This window comes from Suncus etruscus, chromosome 16, assembly GCF_024139225.1.
Source record: "Suncus etruscus isolate mSunEtr1 chromosome 16, mSunEtr1.pri.cur, whole genome shotgun sequence".
Lineage (NCBI taxonomy): Eukaryota > Metazoa > Chordata > Mammalia > Eulipotyphla > Soricidae > Suncus > Suncus etruscus.
The window spans coordinates 42,550,564-42,570,230 of NC_064863.1; the positions used below are offsets into that span (position 1 = coordinate 42,550,564).

At 40.3% G+C, this 19,667-nt stretch overlaps 2 protein-coding genes and 1 non-coding gene across 4 annotated transcripts in view; 1 reads left to right on the forward strand and 2 right to left on the reverse strand.

Annotated features, from left to right (window-relative positions):
- The window catches only part of OCIAD2 (OCIA domain containing 2), a 945,756-nt gene that overhangs the window by 231,942 nt on the left and 694,147 nt on the right, over window positions 1-19,667 (reverse strand). The window lies entirely within an intron of this gene.
- Window positions 1-19,667, forward strand: part of DCUN1D4 (defective in cullin neddylation 1 domain containing 4) — an 80,331-nt gene that overhangs the window by 28,330 nt on the left and 32,334 nt on the right. For both annotated transcript variants that reach the window (XM_049790168.1, XM_049790169.1), the window contains 2 exons: window positions 1,723-1,814; window positions 14,594-14,664. In XM_049790168.1, the coding sequence (XP_049646125.1) occupies window positions 1,723-1,814; window positions 14,594-14,664 (163 nt within the window). The remainder of the gene's footprint in view (window positions 1-1,722; window positions 1,815-14,593; window positions 14,665-19,667) is intronic.
- Window positions 945-1,077, reverse strand: LOC126033328 (small nucleolar RNA SNORA51). Its single transcript, XR_007504435.1, has one exon. It is a non-coding gene; the product is annotated as a small nucleolar RNA SNORA51 (small nucleolar RNA).

Genomic DNA, 19,667 nt, shown 5'->3' on the forward strand with positions numbered 1-19,667 from the left:
TGCAGGATTGAAAAGTAACAAGACTGTTGGTGAGTTTTAGTATGTTTACATTGATGTAGCCATGTTCTTTCTTGGGGGGTAATTAAAGAATATAATCTTTTAATCACAAGTCTATGGCAATATTTTCATAAGTTAAGGTAATGAATAACTGCTTCCTAAAAATAACTGTTGTGACTTTTACATTATGTAAATAAAGTTGTGTTCATAAACAAGTTACATGTAACCATTTCTGTATTTCCCTGTAAGTGCAGTACTCTACCTGGTTTATATCTAGGCCTGTTTTAAAACTTCTCCTGAGTAAAGGAGTATAGTATCTTGGCCCTCACCGTGCTTAATCATAAAATAAAGAATCCCATGGAAAGTTCCTATATAGCAGAAGAGGTGGAGGTATTTCTCCATGATTCTCCCACATAGTCTGGGTTTCCACAACAGTAGGTAGGGGAAGGGCAGGAGCCAGCACTTCTTTATACTTCCCTACCTGAGACTTTTAAGGTCAGATATCATGAAATTATCTAAGGAACTTTTAATTTTCTTTTTTTTTTTTTTTTTTTTTTTTGGTCTTTGGGCCACACCCGGCGTTGCTCAGGGGTTACTCCTGGCTGTCTGCTCAGAAATAGCTCCTGGCAGGCACAGGGGACCATATGGAACACCGGGATTCGAACCAACCATCTTTGGTCCTGGATCGGCTGCTTGCAAGGCAAATGCCGCTGTGCTATCTCTCCGGGCCCGGAACTTTTAATTTTCATCTAAAAATACCAGAATGTATATGAGAGCATGTGTAAGTAATTTGGGGGGTCCATACCTGGCTCTTGGTGGGCGTAGGGGGACCATTATTGGGTACTGAAGATTGAACCCAAGTTGACCATATGCAAGGCAAGGCTCTGCCAGCTGTACTATCTCTGGCCCCTTGTGTTTGTGTGTGTTTTAAAAGACTTGGACGTTTTTTTTGGTTTCCCATTCACAATACAGATCAGGCAAAGGGCCTGGTTTGAGGTGTATATGGGGAGCATTTACTGTACCTCCTCTTTCTATACAGTCAGTGTAAAGAACACAGCCTGTGATAAGCATTTGGAGGCCTTTTCTTTCTTTTTTTTTTTTAAATATATATATATATATATATATATATATATATATATATAAAAACACAAACCTTTCACCAGTGCAACATTCCCATCACCAATATCCCAAGTGTTCTTCCTCCCCACCCCACACTGGCCCGTACTCTAGACAGGCTTTCTAAAAAAAATAAAAGTAAAAATAAAAAATAATTTTTTTTTTAAGTTCCCTTGAGATGTCTGGTACTGACATGTTCTTCACTAAATTCTGCTGTACAGAAATCAGGAGAACTTAATGTACCTTCCCGAGTAAGTCCTAGGGTCATCGACGGAAGAAAAAGCACTTTTAGCATTTCTTGCTCTATGTCACAGTTGCTCTGTAGTTCTAGCTGCTGATGTTCTAGCTACCTATTTTATTCATTACTTCTTACTGATTATTTACTCACCAGAGGAAATTTTTGTTTTAACTGCTTATTCTTTATTCTACCTTTTATGACATATTTATAAACATCACTATACAGGTAGAAGTTTCCAGATGTTGGAAATAAAATGCATGTCATATATTTAAAGAGTGATTGAATAGCTGCTCAATTTGAATAGGAAAATTAAAATAGCCTTCTTTAATAAAAGTATCTTTAATTAAATTAAAATTACTCCTCAATTCCAGTATGTATAGAAAATACGATTCAACAAGAATTAAGACGGAAGAAGAAGCCTTTTCAAGTAAGAGATGTTTGGAGTGGTTCTATGAATATGCAGGTAAGTAATCTTTATGGAATAGAGGGAGGAGATTACAGAATTCAAAAAAAAGAACGTACTTTTCTGGGGTCCAGAGTGATAGCACAGCAAGTAGGGTGTTTGCCTTGCATGCGGCCCACCAGGGTTCGATCCCCGGCATCTCAAGTCTGTCAGCAGTAATCCCTGAGTGCCACCAAGTGTGACTCAAGAACCCCCCCCCCAAAAAAAAGTTGGTATATGTTGTGTGTCTTGTTTAAGGGAGGAATGTTGTTGAAACAAATCACCAAATGTCCTATTCATAGCCAGCAGTTAAGCCAAAGAATTCAGAACATTAGAACAGAACTGAAAAGATGAAATACACTTGGGAAAAATACTTGGGATTGTTTTAAAACCTATTTAGAATGCTGGAAATGGGTTATTATTTGGTTTACGCATTCAAGTTTAAAATAAGCTGCTGCTTTGAACATGTAGGAAATGCAGTGGGATTTCTTAGACTAAGTGTCATTTGGCAGGAAATGCTTTGCCATTTAAAATCTCTTAAATTCAGATCCATTTTTGTAGCTGTTAGGATGTGTAAAACCTGAAGTCTTGTTTATTATTGTGGCTGAGAGTTGTGCAAAATAGAGAAAAAGTAAGGTGGTTTTGTATGGGTAATAAGTCCGAGGTTTGTCTTTGAACCTTTCCTCTTCACCTTTCCTTGTCCTCCCTGGATCCTTTCATCTTGATTGACTATTGGTTCTAGCAGCCTTCCTGACATTGGTCCCTGCTTCCAGCCAACTTCCTTGTACCTTCTGGTAGCATAGTTTGATGAATCTTTCTTTGGGGCACATTTGTAGTGCTTAGAGGACCGTGTGGTATTGAGGAATTAAAACTGGAATTCCTGCATGCAAAGCATGTAGTCTAATCTTTTAAGCCACTTGTATTTTTTTAAATATTAACTTAAAAATGTCCTACATGGTCCTTGAACAATCCCTTTATCCATGCTCTGGTTCCATTTCTCTGTAACCTGCAGGCTAAACAACCCATTGCTATGCCTTGGTCTGTACTCCCCAACCCCCTATTTCATATGATGAGCAACCAGACATCTTTCAAGACACTTGCCAACCTTTGTAACTATCTTTGTATGCTAAGACATTTTTCATGATTAGTTTTTGATACCTGTTTGTTGGGTATCAAGATGAACTTCACCTTTGGCCTGGTTTTCCTTTTTTCCCCCTCTACCTGTCCACCCTCTTCTATCCCTTTTTTGATGGGAGTTTTGCACCTTTCGCCACAGAGATTGTTTGACAGGGCTGGCAAGTAACTCAGACTTGACTGTAGACATTTCTAGACTTTTCCTGTTAGAGAGAGAAGAAAATTTCTTGTTGTGAGCTTGAAGGATTTGATCCTGATTCCTGGAGTTCTTGGGATGTTTGTGAGCCACCCAGAATCCTTCTAGTGAATTCCTCATTGCTCATTGGATTTGGTTTGCATGAATAGATATTTACAATATTCTGTTTGGTCTGTTCTCATAAGAACGTAAGTCTTTGGAAGATACTCTGACGTTTTCATAGGTGCTCAGTACATGGGTATTGAATGAAGAATTTTCTCATATTTACCATTTTAATTGTGCTCTTTCCTTTCTTGGTTCATATTTCTTTTGAAAATGTGTTATCAAATGGAAAGAGAAAAATATCCTTGATCCCACCAGCATAGCTCAGTTATCTTGATTGTGTGTTTTACAAAACAGGAATTTTTCCATAGTGTAAGCCATAGTTCTGTTTTTATTTTAAAAATAAAACCTTCTGCTTTTCTTTTCTCTTTTGGGAGAAGGTCACATCGTTATACCCAATGATGCTCAGGAGTTACTGTTGGCTCTATACTCGAAATTACTACTAGTAGTGCTCTGGGAACCTTATGGTATGCTAGAGATAGAACCTGGGTTGGCCACATGCAAGGCAAGCACTATACCATCTGTACCATCATCTCTCTTGCCCCAGGTTTACTTTTCTCTTAATTGGAAAGCTGACACACGGGATAAATATGGACCCATGGTTTTTGTTTGTTTGTGCTGTTGTTTTCATTTCTGGGCCACATCCTACAGTCCTCAAAGTATCTGTGCTCTGTGCTCAGGGTCACTCTTGTGACTGTATTTATTAGGCTTCTTGAGATCCCTGCTGTGTGTTCCTTTCATTGTGTCTCTGTAAAACCTGTCTGGTGGGCCCCGGAGAGATAGCACAGCGGCGTTTGCCTTACAAGCAGCCGATCCAGGACCAAAGGTGGTTGGTTTGAATCCTGGTGTCCCATATGGTCCCCCGTGCCTGTCAGCTATTTCTGAGCAGACAGCCAGGAGTAACCCCTGAGCAATGCCGGGTGTGGCCCAAAAACCAAAAAAAAAAAAAAACCCAAAAAACAAAAACGTATCTGGTGATGTGGCTGTCCTATTTTTACACACACCATTTCCCTTTTTTTTTTTGGTCTTTGTTTCTTCCTTGTAAAGATAAGACTTCATCTTTAAATACCCCGGTGAGCACCTGTTTTCACTTTTACTATCCCAACCAAATGCATAATCACTGTAGGTCAGCATTTGAGAAAAACCAGCAGAGAAGACAAGGCTGCCTAGCAGGTGATGCTTTAGGATGGGACTGCTGTGAGGGTTCCCCCCCCCCCCCCCCACTTTGGTTGCTATGTTGACAGTTGTATCTTTCACTAGGAAATCACCAGGTGGTATAGGCTGAAGATGCACACTGATATCCCTGCATGTTAATGGGGCAGCAGGGGGCAATGTGAAGGGACAATAGGGCCTGAGAAGCGCCCTGTTGGGTGGAATTTAGTTTTTCCTGAGGTCTTAGTTCCCCTTCTCACTCTGCCCTCTGCCCTCTAGGGCTCCTATGAAGAGGGAACCACAGCTCCCGCTCTAATACTTAGAAACCTCAGGAGTGGACCAGAGCGATGGCACAGCGAGTAGAATATTTGCCTTGCACATGCTGACCCAGGTTCAATCCCTAGCATCCAATATAGTGCCCTGAACCTGCCAGGAGCGATTTTTGAGTGCAAAGCCAGCAGTAACTAACCCCTGAGTGCTGCCAGATGTAGCCCAAAAAACAAACAAAGCAAACAAAAAGAAACCTCAGGAGTAAATGAAACAGTCTTCTACCGGTGACTACTCTTCTAGATGTTCTCTGTAGCTGTGGATTTACTCTTTGCATTTTAAAAATTACTGCTTCAAGGGCCGGAGCCGTGGTACAAGCGATAAGGTACAAGCCTTGCACTGAGGTTTGATCCCCTGGTGTCCCATATGATCCCCCATGCCAGGAGCAATTTCTGAGTGAATAACCAGGAGTAACCCCTGAGCGTCACTGGATGTGCCCCCCGCAAATACTGCTTCTGAAGAGTTTTTATTAAATAATACTTTTACTTTTAAGTTCAAAGGTATTTTACAATGGGACCCTCAAGTCCCACCAGGAGTGATCCCTGAGCATCTCTCTCTCTCATTCTCTCTCTCCCCCCCTCCCTCCCCTTCTCCCCCCACTCACCTCATTCCCTCCCCCCTTTTTTCTTCTTTCCCCTCCCCACATTTCTCCCCCCTAAAAAAAGAGAAAAAAAGGTGACTTTACTTAAAAAATTTTTGTTTCTTTTTGTTTTGTTTTGTTTTGGGGGGGGGGGCGGCATCTGGCTATGCCCAGGACCTTTAGGGATCACTTCTGGCAGTGCTCAGGATCATATGTGATGTTGGCAGTTCAACCCGGGTTGGTTGTGCAAGGTAAGCACCCTTTCCACTCTGGCCCAAAGCCAGCTTTCTTACAGTTTGAGTTTTTATTATTGTGGTTGAGGTCAAATGATGACTGTAATTTTTACATAATTTTATCTCTCTACTATCCCAGAGTCCAAGCCCCTCAACTACTTTCCAAGGCTTCCCTTCTCTTTCTCCTATTTCTCCCCTTCTACTTCGTGCGTGAGATTTTGACAATTTTATTCTTTAGATATTTTGAGACTTTAGAAAGGGTAGGTGGATAAAATTATAAAACCTCCATCTGAAACCAGAAGAACTAGAAGAGCCTTTTTTCACAAATACGGTAATTTAGTAACTTCCACTTTCTGAATTGTAACAATAAGGAATCTATATAATTAGATCCATTATAGCAGTTGTATGGAACCCAGGTTACACATTCGCAAATCAGATCCTGACTGTTATCTCTCAGTGTCTATCTACTCCAGTAGTTCTGAAGCAGAGGTGGGTTCTGGTTTTCCAGGGTGAGCTTAGGGACCAGGGATAAGAGGGTGCTACATGACAAGTGATGGCTCATCATCACCAAAGGAAACAAGTGGGGCCTTGTGGGTGGCCTTCACCATGTTATAAGGCATGATTTGGAGACATGATAATGTGACTAGTGAGCCTATGGGAAAGTTTCTCATGTTAGGGTCTTTGCGTAAGATAACAAGGATAGTGGGGTAATATTTCTGAAATGGTCAGTGGCTCAGCTATGTAGTTACCAGGACACTGCAAAATGGAAGATTTTATTTGTACAACACACACACACACACACATACACACACATATACACACACATATAATAGACTTTTGATTTGTTTTTGGGTCAGCTATGCTCCTGGCTCTTCACTTAGGAATTATTCCTAGTTCAGGGGACCAGATGGGATGCTGGGGATTGAACTTGGATTGGTGTGGGCCAGACCCAATGCACTATTGCTCTGGTCCTGTATAATACACTTTTAAACAAAATAGTCCTCAAACTCCCAATCTCATCTGCTCTGCATCAGACAGTGGCATATTGGTAGATTAAGACTGCTTAATTCTAGAGTACCACTGGGTGTGGTCCCAAAGCAAAAACAAAACGAGGTTGCTTAATTCCACAAATGAATTGACACATTTAGTGTTCTTACAACTGCAATTCCAGTGAACAATGGGGTTGCTACTAGAAGGAGTAGTAAAAGGAAATCTGAATGAGGACATAGAAAAGATTATGAGAAAAAAAAGGGGGAAATTTTTGGAAAACAAGATTATGGAGCACAGTAATGTTTGTCACACTTAGTTTTAATATTTTTAGACTAGAATATTACTTTTGCAAGTCAGTGTTAAAAATAGGCTCTTTTATCACTCGGATGCATATGTAAATATGTAATGCAGTAGTCATACTGAATACAATTCAAAAAGAGAAAGCAGCATTTTAGATAAGTTAACTTTATGCATTAACTGTGCTTGCCTCTGTGCCCCTTTGAGTACAAATGCTGGCCTGGGTGCAGGCCACAGAATTCCTCTACTAAGAGCCCTTTTTCTTTCTTTTTTTTTTAATTAATTTTTTATTTTTAATTATGAGAACAGTGATGTAAAGAGGACAAGGTAAAGTTACAGTGGAAGGACAATCGCCCATAAACAGAGTTCCCAGAAGAAATCCCCTTGCTGACGCCTAAATATTGAACTTACAGTCAAAGAACGTTAAGAAAAATAAGGCAGAACCCATGTACAATTACTTTGTCCACAAGTCCCCAGATTGTAGTACATGATAACATTTCTTAGCAGTACACAAAGCAATCTAAAGTCATGAGATTTATGTGACTCCTTAAACATTGAAGGCATACTATTTTTCTTATATTTTCATGCATATGCATATTGATTTAAGTTAACATCAAAAGTTTAAGATTTTTTTTAAGGGTTAGAGTCAAAAGAGCACAGTAAAAACGGTGTTAGAGTGGCAAATATTGTTTGCATAGGCCCACCAAAATATGGGGGACATGGAAAGGAAAAGCCTTGGTCTAAATACAATAAGACTTTACCCCTGAAGTTTTCTGGCACAAGACCAACTCTAGGCTCCAGGCAAACTGATTTATTCAATCCAAGTCATTGTCTGTAGTGCCAATACAGTTTTATTTTTCACGCAGTCTCTATTGTTGGCATCAGGTTTCTGTATTAAAGATCCTGGAATCTGCACATCCTACATTGAAGTCAGGCTGGTGTGGAATATCCTCTAGTTTCACCTCACAATTAAGGGGCAATACAGAAAGCCCTGTCCAGTAAGCAGGTCATTGTTGTTGTTAAGTCTTCTCAGTGTTAAGGGAAGTCTCTTTTGAGTAGGTTGATGTCAGAGCAGCGGTAGGGTCTTCCCTGGTAGATGTTTTGTAGATGTCTTCCCTAGATCAGGGCTGATTGGAGAATGCCCATTCTTCTGAGGCATGTGCCAGGTCTTTATGTCAATGTTCAGGGTGTAAGGTCCCATTGCACTACAAGATTTGTGTGTTCCTATCTCTATTAGATAAGAACTTATTTGTATGTATAGTATTTTCCCGTTTTAATGTGCCTATGCAAACAAGAAATAAAGCCACGTGGCGTTATCAGAGTATATGGAGGCATAAGAACACGCCCCCCCCCTTTTTTATCTTTTCTTCTTTTTGTGAACTGTTCAATAAGGAATTTGGTGAAAGAGTCCCTCAGTTTAATGCTTATGTTTGAACCAAGTCATGGGTATTGTTGGACGTGTTCTAAGAGCCCTTTTTCTAATGTGGTAAACAGAAAAATTAAGAAGCATCATTACAAAGTAATTTGTGCTTTATGCAAGGCTCCCCCACAAGTTCCTAAAAGTTATTAAGAAGGCTGAAATCAAAAATCCACTGAAATCTGAAATCAGAATAGATGGGAATTTCTTTCTGGGAAAAATTATTTTAATCTCACAGTCTAGGTCCTTTACTCTAGCAAAATTAGGAAAAGAACTCTGAATTTTGGACCTGCACTTAGGCACAGGCAGTGTAGAAATGTTAAGCATATTAGCCAATAAGAGTTAAGTTAGAGGTTATAATTGCTCAGAGGAAGAGTGTGGAAAAAAGCATGGTGCAAGATTATAGCTGACACTGTCTATATAAAGAAGCACATTTGAAACTCCATTTTAGTAAATACCAAATGCAGATTATGAAGATACTCATGCACAAATTGCCAGTTAAGCATATATAAAATATGCTTACTGTATATGTTAAAAGGGAGATCATCCTACAGGCTTTTCTATTTTATTTTCTCTAAGTATGTCCCAGAATGATTGTGTTTCAGTGTAATATTTGTATAATAGACACATGTATATATACATGTGAGTACATTTGCTCAGATCCCAAGCTTGTAATCTATCAAATAATAAACTGCTAAATATATTTAGATTTGAGTAACATAAGAATTGGCATTCTCGGGGCAGGAGTGATAGCATGATTGTAGGGCATTTGCTTGCACACAGATGACCCAGGACAGACATGGGTTCAACCCTTGGCATCCCATAACCCCTGAGCATCACCAGATGTGGCCCAAAAACCAAAAAACGAATGGTCATTCTCACTGTTAACTGTTTTGCTGGGGGTGGGAGGCCACGCCTAGTTCCCAGGGGTCTACCAAGTGCCTAGAGGTGGGTTCTCCAACCCTTGAAGCCATTTTCTGGATCTCGACTCCTTTTTTTTTTTTTTTTTTATTTTGAATTATGAGAACAAAAGATGCAAAGAAAGAGGACAAGGTAAAGTTACAGTGGAAGGACAATCACCCATAACATAATTCTCAGAAGTCCCCTTGCTGATATCTTAACTTTGAACTTTCAGCCAAAGAAAGTTAAGATAAATAAAACAGAATCCATGTACAATTACTTTGTCCCTCAAGTCCCCAGATTGTAACACATTATAATATTTCTTTATAGCACACAGGCAATCTAAAGCCATAAAACTTATGTAACTCCTTAAACATTAGAGGCATAGTATTTTTTACATTTCCATGTACATGCATATTAGCTTAAGTTAACCTCAAATTTTACGTGTTTTTTTTTGGGATTAGAGTCAAAGGAGCACAGTAAAAACGGTGTTAGAGTGGCAATTGTTGTTTGCATAGGCCCACCAAAATATGAGAGGCATGGAAAGAAATAACCTTGGTCTAAATACAAAGAGAACCTACCCCTGAAATTTCCTGGCATAAGACCAACTCTAGGCTTCAGGCAAGTTATCGTCCAATTCAAGACATTGTCCATAGTTCCAACACACTTTTCACACAGTCTCTGTTGTTGGTATCATGTTTCTGTATTAAAGATCCTGGAATCTGCATATCCTACATTGAAGTCATGATGTGGAGTGTCTTCTAGTTTCACCTCACCATTAAAGGGCAATGCAGGAAGCCCTGTCCTATAAGCAGGTCGTTGTTGTTAAGTCTTCTTAGTGTTAAGGGAAGTCTCTTTTGAGCAGGTCAATGTCTGAGCAGTGGTAGGGTCTTCCGTGGTAGAGGATTGCTTCCAGGTGATGTTATAGACAAACCTCACAATTAAGGGGCAATACAGCAAGCCCTGTCCGGTAAGCAGGTCATTGTTCTTGTTAAGTCTTCTCAGTGTTAAGGGAAGTCGCTTTCGAGTAGATCGATGTCAGAGCAGCTGTAGGGTCTTCCCTGGTAGAGGAATGCCTCCAGGTGATGTTATATACAACCTTGGATTTTTTTTTTTTTTTTGGTTTTTGGGCCACACCCGTTTGACGCTCAGGGGTTACTCCTGGCTGTGCGCTCAGAAATCGCCCCTGGCTTGGGGGGACCATATGGGACACCGGGGATCGAACCTCGGTCCATCCTACGCTAGCGCTTGTAAGGCAGACACCTTACCTCTAGCGCCACCTTCCCGGCCCCAACCTTGGATGTTTTGTAGATGTCTTCTCTAGGTCAGGGGTGAATGGAGAGTGCCCATTCTTCTGAGGCCTGTGCCAGGTCTTTATGTCAATGTTCAGGGTGTAAGGTCCCATTGCACTACAAGATTTGTGTGTTCCCATCTCTATTAGATAAGAACTTATTGGTATGTATAGTATTTTCCCATTTTAGTGTGCCTAAGCAAACAAGAAATAAAGCCATGTGGCGCTATCAGAGTTTATGGGGGCTTAAGAACATTTCCAACAATACCCATGACTTGGTTCAAACATGAGCATTAAACTCAGGGATTCTTTCGTACCAAATTCCATATTGAGCAGTTCACAAAGAGAAGATAAAAAAAATGGGGGGGGGGATCGTCACTGTATAAGAAAATATTCAGCAAAAGTTATAGCAGTCAAAGAAAACACCCATAAAATGTTGAAAAGACATAAGTGTCCTTTTTATGCCTTTTAAAATAGTTGGGTGGGTGTTCATTCCAGGGCACCACTTTGGTCTGTGACTTAGGACTCTACAGTACTTAAGTTAGAAAGGGTAAATATGGAGTAATGATGATAGGAGTTAAGGAAGTTAAAGAGAAATATGATCTTTTGAAGGGGTATGCAAAAGGGCAGAGTACAAAATGGACATTCTGCATACATAAAAACATAATTTAATGATAGTGAGTGCTATTAATGTTTCTTGTGCTACTGCCCTTGCGCGATTTTGAAAATATAGACTGGAAAGAGATTATCAGTGACTTAAGAAGCTGGGAGGCCAGAAGTTCAGAGCCCCACCCAGACCCTCTCTAAGGAGCTGAATGGATAATGGGGGAAAGCCTAGGGTACCTTCAAGCTCCACCAAGGGGCCCAACTCACCGGCTTGCCCAGGCACGTGGCCCAGGGAAGCCCTGGAGATCTGGAGCAAGGCGGTAGAGGGGTGCTAGGGTTACCCAAGTCCCGCACCCCCCCCCCAGGCCTGGTTAAGAAGGCCTCCGGCATGGTGGGGGCCTGCCGAACCCCATACTACTAGACTCCCGGCTCTCAGGAAGGAGAGAGATCCTTCAAGAAGCTGGGAGGCCAGAAGTTCAGAGCCCCACCCAGACCCTCCCTAAGGAGCTGAATGGATAATGGGGAAAAGCCTAGGGTACCTTCAAACTCCACCAAGGGGCCCAGCTCACCAGCTTGCCCAGGCTCGTGGCCAGGGGAAGCCCTGGAGATCTGGAGCAAGGCGGTAGAGGGGTGCTAGGGTTACCCAAGTCCCGCACCCCCCCCCCCCCAGGCCTGGTTAAGAAGGCCTCCAGCATGTTGGGGGCCTGCCGAACCCCATACTACTAGACTCCCGGCTCCCAGGAAGGAGAGAGATCCTTCCTGGATCTCGACTCTTAACTGTTCTTACTTGCCATTGCTTTGGAAGTTAGTAGCCAGTGCTATAAGAAAGAAGCAGTAGTATTGGAAAGGAGGCGGCAAAAAATATGCCTACTTGTTAAATATGAAATGACTCAATTTCATTTTGCCTTGGGAAAACATATCACCTGGAACAACTTAGAAACACTAGATACATTTTCCATCTCTGTAGAATTCTAGGGAGAATTTCTCTCTGGAAGGTACACACAGAATTAGGGAGAGACAAGAGAAGAAAATTGGGATTGGTTTAGTTTTCACTTTCATTTTTAATAATTGTAGGAGATGGGAGCATCACCCAGTGGTGCTCAGGGTTTCTTTTTGGTTCTGTGCTCAGGACTCATTTCTAACATTGACAGGATGTGTATCATATGCTATGCTAGGGACTAAACTGTGGTCTGCTATGTGCAGGGCAAGTATCTTACCTCTTATGCTATCTCTTTGGTTCTAGCTTTTTGCTTTTAAATGAAATTATAATTCTTGTAGGTTTTTTGTTAACACAGTAAGTTATTAGATTAAAAAGAAATTAATAAGTTTACTTTTAATTCTTAATCAAGGCAAAAAAACTAGACTTAAAACATGTAAAATTAAAGGGGACAGAAAGGCATCTCAGAAAAAGGTAGCAATTTGGTGACATTAGACAATACCTTTGTAACAGAATGGCATTTGTGATTAAAAGGAAAATTACAGTATGTAGAAAAAGTATTTGCCTTGGCCATGAGAAGGAGGAAGTGCTTGAGTTTGAACTTTAGAGGAAGCCAAGGATTAGAAACAGAAATAACATCATTTTTTCCAAGTGCTTTAGTTGACTTTTAATAGTCATCCTCCAGCAGTTATTTTGTATTGAAATGACGAGTTCTTTCCTTTGTCTCCCTGCTGGGCAGACATCAGAATATATTTATTTTTAATACATTGAATTGCCCCATATTGCATTGCATTGTTCCAGATATGACCAATAAATGTTATTTGAATGAAGCTCCTGGATCTGGCTGAGGACTTTCTAGACCTAGAGGTTATGGATAGGATGCTTGTATTCACTCACTCACTACTCATTCATTCATTCATTCATTCAGCAACCATGCAGTTATCCTATGTCAGGTGGTATGTTGAGGTACTTAAGGTACTTAGGCTTTGGGGAACTTAGAAGGGAGCTGGCATTTGGCACAGGCAAGCTCAGTAAGAGAAGCATTCCTAGCATTGCATGGGGCAATGGCCTGCCCAGCCTTTGCAGGTAGGGATACTGGGAAGGCTGATTTTGGTCTGAATGATTGAATGAGGATGGGAAAGAGGAGCAGGAAGGAAGACCACAAAGTAATGTGACATTTGGTCTATGTCAGGATGTGTGTGCAGAGCACAGAGCCAGTCACAGGTAAGTATTTTTGGGATCTTAATAATTCTTCACTTGGCACTGTTTGTTTATCGATTCAATTATTTCCAAGAAATTTAATTCGAAGGTTTTGGGATGACAGGCTGACAAGGAAAGGGAGGCTCTAACTCATTGAGAACCTTATTTGATATGCCAAAGACATTGAACTTGAGGTAACAGGAACCACTGAAAAAACTTGAGCCAGTCTGGAGTGTGTTCAAGGGCAATTTTATTTTCAGTGACTGTGTGCACTGTGGGTTGGGCAAGGAAAGGCTTTGGGATTGTGGTCATTCTGAGGAGAATGCAGTGCTGTGTGAGACAGCAGAATCAGGGCAGGGAAGAAATACTGGAATACTTGCTTGGATGGGAAGAAAGAAGGAGATGCTAAGAATCTAAAGTGGTTTCCAGGTTTGTATTACTGTTTTAGGAGGGGAATAATGCTTTACATGGTGAGAGACAAGGCTCAGTGAGGTGTGGTTTGAAAAATGGGAAAATGTGGAAGAGTTCATTTGTTGTAGTTAAAAGGATAATAAGGGCCAGGTTGGTGATGTGGTGGACTTTGACTTTCAGGGATAATGTAGACTAGAAATAGTCCAGGTAATGAATTAAATCTTAGCATGATTGAAGTTTTCCAGGAAGAGTGCATGAAGTGGTCTAATAGAGGTTTGAGGACAGACAGGACTCAAAACATGAACATTTGGACAGCCTAAGGAACCCATGAAAAAGCCAGAATGAGATGAAGTAAGAGGAAAACAAATGAGAATTGGATCTTTCCAGAAGCCATACAAGGGGATAGTTTTGTGAACTTCAGATTTTCAGATTTCATGGAGATTTCGTATTAAAAAAAGGTTGACTGTATCTGTTAGATTTGGCACTTAGGAGTAGTGATTGGCACCAGTGGAACCATGGTTAAAAAACTGAATGAGAGATAGAATATACGTATGGCTCTTACAGTAGAAAGAGAGCTATCTTTAAAGTTACTGCACTGACAATTTTTTTCCTATGTAAAAGAAACTGTTATAAGAGAATATTATGTGGTTCTTAACTACATTTCAAAATTATCTTTATGTACTTAAAATTATTGCCAAAAGACTAGATGTTTAAACTACTTTAAATATCAAGAATTAAACTCAGGTAACCCTATCTCTAATCTTAAAATGAATTATCTTATGTCCTTAGGTTATAAAGGACTTGGTGATAAATTGACTTAAATAATTGCTCAGTACAAGATTATAGCTGTAAATATAATTTAGAATATTTTTAGTCTTCGGTCAATAGATTTCTTATACCCATCCTTTTAATTGTTATTTGACTTTAATTTACTTTAATAATAGATATTTTGACAATTTACTGCTACTACATTAGTAAGTTTGGACATGGGTAGATTTAATTTATATAAGATTGCATTTCATCACAGGTACTGATGATGTTGTAGGTCCTGAAGGCATGGAGAAATTTTGTGAAGACATTGGTGTTGAACCAGAAAATGTAAGTCTTAATTTAGTTAAGTTGGGCAAATCAATTGATTTTTTTTCTTAACTTTTTTGTCCTTGACAAATAAAGCAGCAATAAAGAAGTCATGGTGTATTCTTTTTTATGAGGTATTCTAAGAAATTTTTTATTTTAATTTGATTTGTGACTAAAATGTTTTGTTGTAATTGATATAGGGAAACAAGTCATTTTTCCCTTTTATTTCCCCCTCATCTTGAAGGTACAATAATATATTTTAAAATTGTAGGCTTAAGGGGCCAAACAGATAGTACAGCAGGTTGTATGCTTGCCTTGCATGTGGCTGTTTTGCATTCAATCCTCCAAGCCAGCCAGGAGTAATTCCTAATACCCCCAGCCCCAATTTAAAGTGTTCGCTTGTAACTTACATTGATAGGCCAGTTGGGGGAATATGACCCCCATTGTGTACTTGGCCCTCACTGTAATTGTTCAAGATCAAGATAGAGTTTTTCTAGGACTTTGAATAAGGAATTATTTATAAGCTCAATAGGTTGTAATTATCAAGGATTTCTCACAGCTTGTTCATTTCCAAGTGAATTTCACTCATGCATATTTGCTTTTTAATGAACAGATCTTAAGTATGTTCTTTAAAAAATTTAATTACAAGTTACTTTAAGTGTTATTTTTGCCTAACTCATATTATCCACCATGCTATTGTTGATATATTTTCCTGTTTCTGCATTTTTTAGACAAATTAAAATGATGCTCATTCTTAAAGCCAATAAAGAGCATAACGAACCCTGCCTCACTAGCTATGCAGTGTCATTTTACATTAGCTTCCAATTTAACAAATATGATATAGCTCATCAGTCTCCAATATCCCATATGGCATTCCAAGCACAACTGGGAGGAATCTCTGACTGCAGAACCAGGAGTAACCCCTGAGCTCGCTCGTTCATGCTCTCTCTCTCTCTCTCTCTCTCTCTCTCTCTCTCTCTCTCTCTCTCTCTCTCTCCCTCTCTCTCTCTCTCTCTCTCTCTCTCTCTCTCTCTCTCTCTCTCTCTCTCTCTCTCTCTCTCTCTCTCTCTCTCTCTCTCTCTCTCTCTCTCTCTCTCCCTCTCCTCTTAAATTCTCAAAATTCTCAATGTCTTTAACTTCATTACATGAAGGTTTGTCCTGCGTTGTATTTCATTGTGCTCAGCTTCAAATCTCTTGATTCAGCCTGATGTAATGGTTTGGGGACAACGGGCTCCGTAGTTTTTTGCCTGATCTAAACTCTAGGCTAATCACAGATCAAGAGAAAAGCATCTCCCTGACTCCTAGAAGTAGGTTTTCTAATGGGGGCTGGGCCAGGTGGGTAGAGTCAGTTGGTCTTGAGAAGGGGCCTCAACGCTTCACCTAGAGTAGAGCATCAGCATATATTGTGAAGTTGGAGTGAGGAGGTGAGAGGCAAGGATAAGGTTGCCATTGGAAAAAACTGAGATGAGGGGCCAGGAAGGTGGAGCTAGAGGTAAGGTGTCTGCCTTGCAAGCTCTAGCCAAGGAAGGACCGCGGTTTGATCCCCTCGGTGTCCCATATGGTCCCCCCAAGCCAGGAGTGATTTCTGAGCGCATAGCCAGGAGTAACCCTTGAGCATCAAATGGGTGTGGCCCAAAAAAACAAAAAACAAAAAACTGAGGTGAGCATTTACTCCCCAGTGAGGAAAAACCTACCAGGCTGGTGCACGTAGCATCAGTGTTGATTCAAACTGAAGAAAAGAAAATCCTTCCTCACCACTAATACCAGTACTCTTCCAGAGAGAGCTTGCTGTGTTCACCTTTGTGGTTATGAGTCTTTTAGATCTCAATTTCTGTAGTAACAGAAATAGTTTTTCAGGTGCTGAATCACTGTGAAAACTAGAAGACCAAACTGAGAATATATTTCTGAGTAGTTGGTTTTTTAACTGTAATTCAGTTCTAAGACTCCACTCATAGAAGCTGTTATTTTGAATCATCAGTGAGAACAAATGTTACTACCTGAACTAGGGGTATGCCATCAATTGTGGGTGCACCCTAAAATTCAGAAATGGTAAGTTGATGAATGTGTGATGAAATCATTTCTTAAACATTCCAAAGTGTTTTAACTTTTACCTCACCGGTATTTATAGGTCATGAAATTTAAACATGCTTGTAAAACTCAAGTTTCTACTTCCATTTCTCTTATCATAGGTAATAGCAAATCTCCTTTTTTAAAAGAGTTCGCTTCCTTACTAGCTACCATGTGATGAAATGACCACTGTGAATAGCTGCGTTGGCTCTTTCATTTATCTCATGTATACTTGTGTTCTATTCCTGTACCCTATTTTCTTAACAACTTAAGTGTATTTATTCAGCTCTTAAACTTCATAAGAGAGGTTGGGTATAAATATAGTTTGAAGAGATACCAAATATAAGCTAGAAAATCTGGGTTACTTCGCCCAAGTAAATTGATATACAACAGGGTTCAGAATTCCAAGAAAAGTAACTGAGATTTAGCGAGCTGGGCCATGTAATGTAGCTTGGGTTTGGTGATATCCTAGCAATGCTGAGTCTAAGCCTTTACACTACACCCGGATGTTCTGGGTGAACGTGTGGTACTGTGGGCCTTGCGGCCCACAAGTACTAGGTACTTGCGGCCTATTTATATGCATGGCATGTGATGCTGACCTCTGACCTATCTCCCAGAACCCTTAGGTCGCCATTTTTAAAACCACCATGTATTTTATGGTGATATGCAACCTTTTTTTTTTTTTTTTTTTTTTTGGTTTTTGGTTTTTGGGCCACAACAAGCGGTGCTCAGGGGTTACTCCTGGCTGTCTGCTCAGAAATAGCTCCTGGCAGGCATGGGGGACCATATGGGACTCCGGGATTCGAACCAACCACCTTAGGTCCTGGATCAGCTGCTTGCAAGGCAAACACCGCTGTGCTATCTCTCCGGGCCCGATATGCAACCATTTTTAAAGCACTGAATTTACTTCATCAGACCTAGTAATGGAGATTTTTAAAATCTAAAGAAACTGGAGACCAGAGAGATAGTACAGCAAGTACAGCAAGTGGTGGTATGCTTGCCTTGTGCTGATATGGGTTCAATCCCCAGCACCCTTTATAGTTTCCCATATCACCACCAGGAGTAATTCCTGAGTGCAGAGCTTAGAATAACCTTTGAGCCAGATGTGGCCCAAAAACAAACCCAAAAATTATATTAGTAAAATCTAAAGAAATCTTGTGATTTTTTTTTTTAGAAAGTAGATACTGATTTAATATATCAGTTGTATTTAATCTGATTTAATACATCAAATGAAAGGTCTTGGATACTCATTAATTTCTAAAGTAGAAAAACATAAGGTCATCATCAAGAGAAAGTTTATTAGTCTTGTGGATATCGATTAAAACTGGAGATTTTCAGACTATAAACTATAGACTATACAGAAGGACTATAGAAAAAACTATAAACTATAGGGGTCTGGAGCGGTGGCATAAGTGGTAGGGCTTTTGCCTTGCATGCACTAACCTATGATGGACCCTGGTTTGATCCCCTAGCGCCCCATATGGCCCCCCAAGCCAGGAGTAGCCCCTGAGTGTCACCAGGTGTGCCCCCCCCCAAAAAAAAAAACCTATAAACTATAAAAAGACAGATTTTTCTAGCCAGAAATTCTACTGTATTCTTTTTTTTTTTTTTTTTTTTTTTTTTTTTTTTTGGTTTTTGGTTTTTGGACCATACCCGGCAGTGCTCAGGGGTTACTCCTGGCTGTCTGCTCAGAAATAGCTCCTGGCAGGCACAGGGGACCATATGGGACACCGGGATTCGAACCAACCACCTTTGGTCCTGGATCGACTGCTTGCAAGGCAAATGGCACTGTGCTATCTCTCCGGGCCCTGTTTTCGTATTCTTAAAGTACAAATTATCTGTAAGAGGCTAGTTAAAGCTAAAGTGATTGCTAACTTGACTGCTTCTCTTAGTATTTCATGTGGGTATATCTTTCTGCATTCCTTTACTGTTGGACCCCACTGAGCACAAGGTTTTAAATATTTGAAGAATGGGGCCGGAGAGATACCACAGGCAATTAGTTTGCCTTGCATGTGGCCTGGGAGGGACCCAGTTCGATTCCCACCATCCCATATAGTCCGCAAGCCTGCGGGGGGCGATTTCTGAGGACAGAGCCACTGGGCGCCACTGGGTGTGGCCTGTAAACCAATCAGTCAATAAGTAAATAAAATTAAAAAAAATTTGAATTCATTTCTTTCTTTTCGTAATTGCAATGAAGCCTTAAGTCCCATGTAAAGAGACTAAACTGTCAAATGTAGAAACCTCCCTGGCAGCCAGATATACCAGGATACCTATTTTCTTTCATTGCTTTTTTTTGTTTTTGTTTTTGTTTTGTTTTTGTTTTTGTTGCAACACATATTCAGTTATATATATGGGATCCCTGATTTAGGACTTGGGTGTCCCTTAAGTATGAATGACAGAGAGTCCAGCTTTTATCAGAGAGGCAGGATTGTCCAAGAGGGGCCTGCCCTTCTGCCTTTATCTAAAACTGATGTACATTTAAGTGGTGGCTCAGGACCTGGGTCTACTGCATGAAAGACAAATATCTTACACAGTATACTATGGCTCTTGCACCGTGGCTTTTTTGTAGGTTACTCCTTACCTGCCCTTTGGTCTGTGTGGTAGAGAAATAGGAAGCTTTCCTCTTGCCCCATTTTTGCATGGCTTCAGTTTTATATGCTGAAGTGGGGTGTCTAATTACCCCACACACCATATTTCTAACTCCAGGCGAATAGGTCTGAAGCAGGTAGCCATGAAGAATTATTAAACCAAGCCAGTCAGAAGAGCACTGATCTTTCTTTATTCTCCCAGTGCAGATTCAATCAGGTGGGGGAGGGTAGAGTGAGACCCAGGTGTGGACTTTTACATATCAAAGGGAGAGGTGAAAAGGGAAGTGGAAATTGGACTGCATTTGGGTAATAGCTGGGTGTCATCTAACATTCTCCTTTTCTATTCAAAATTAAAAATACTGAGAAAGG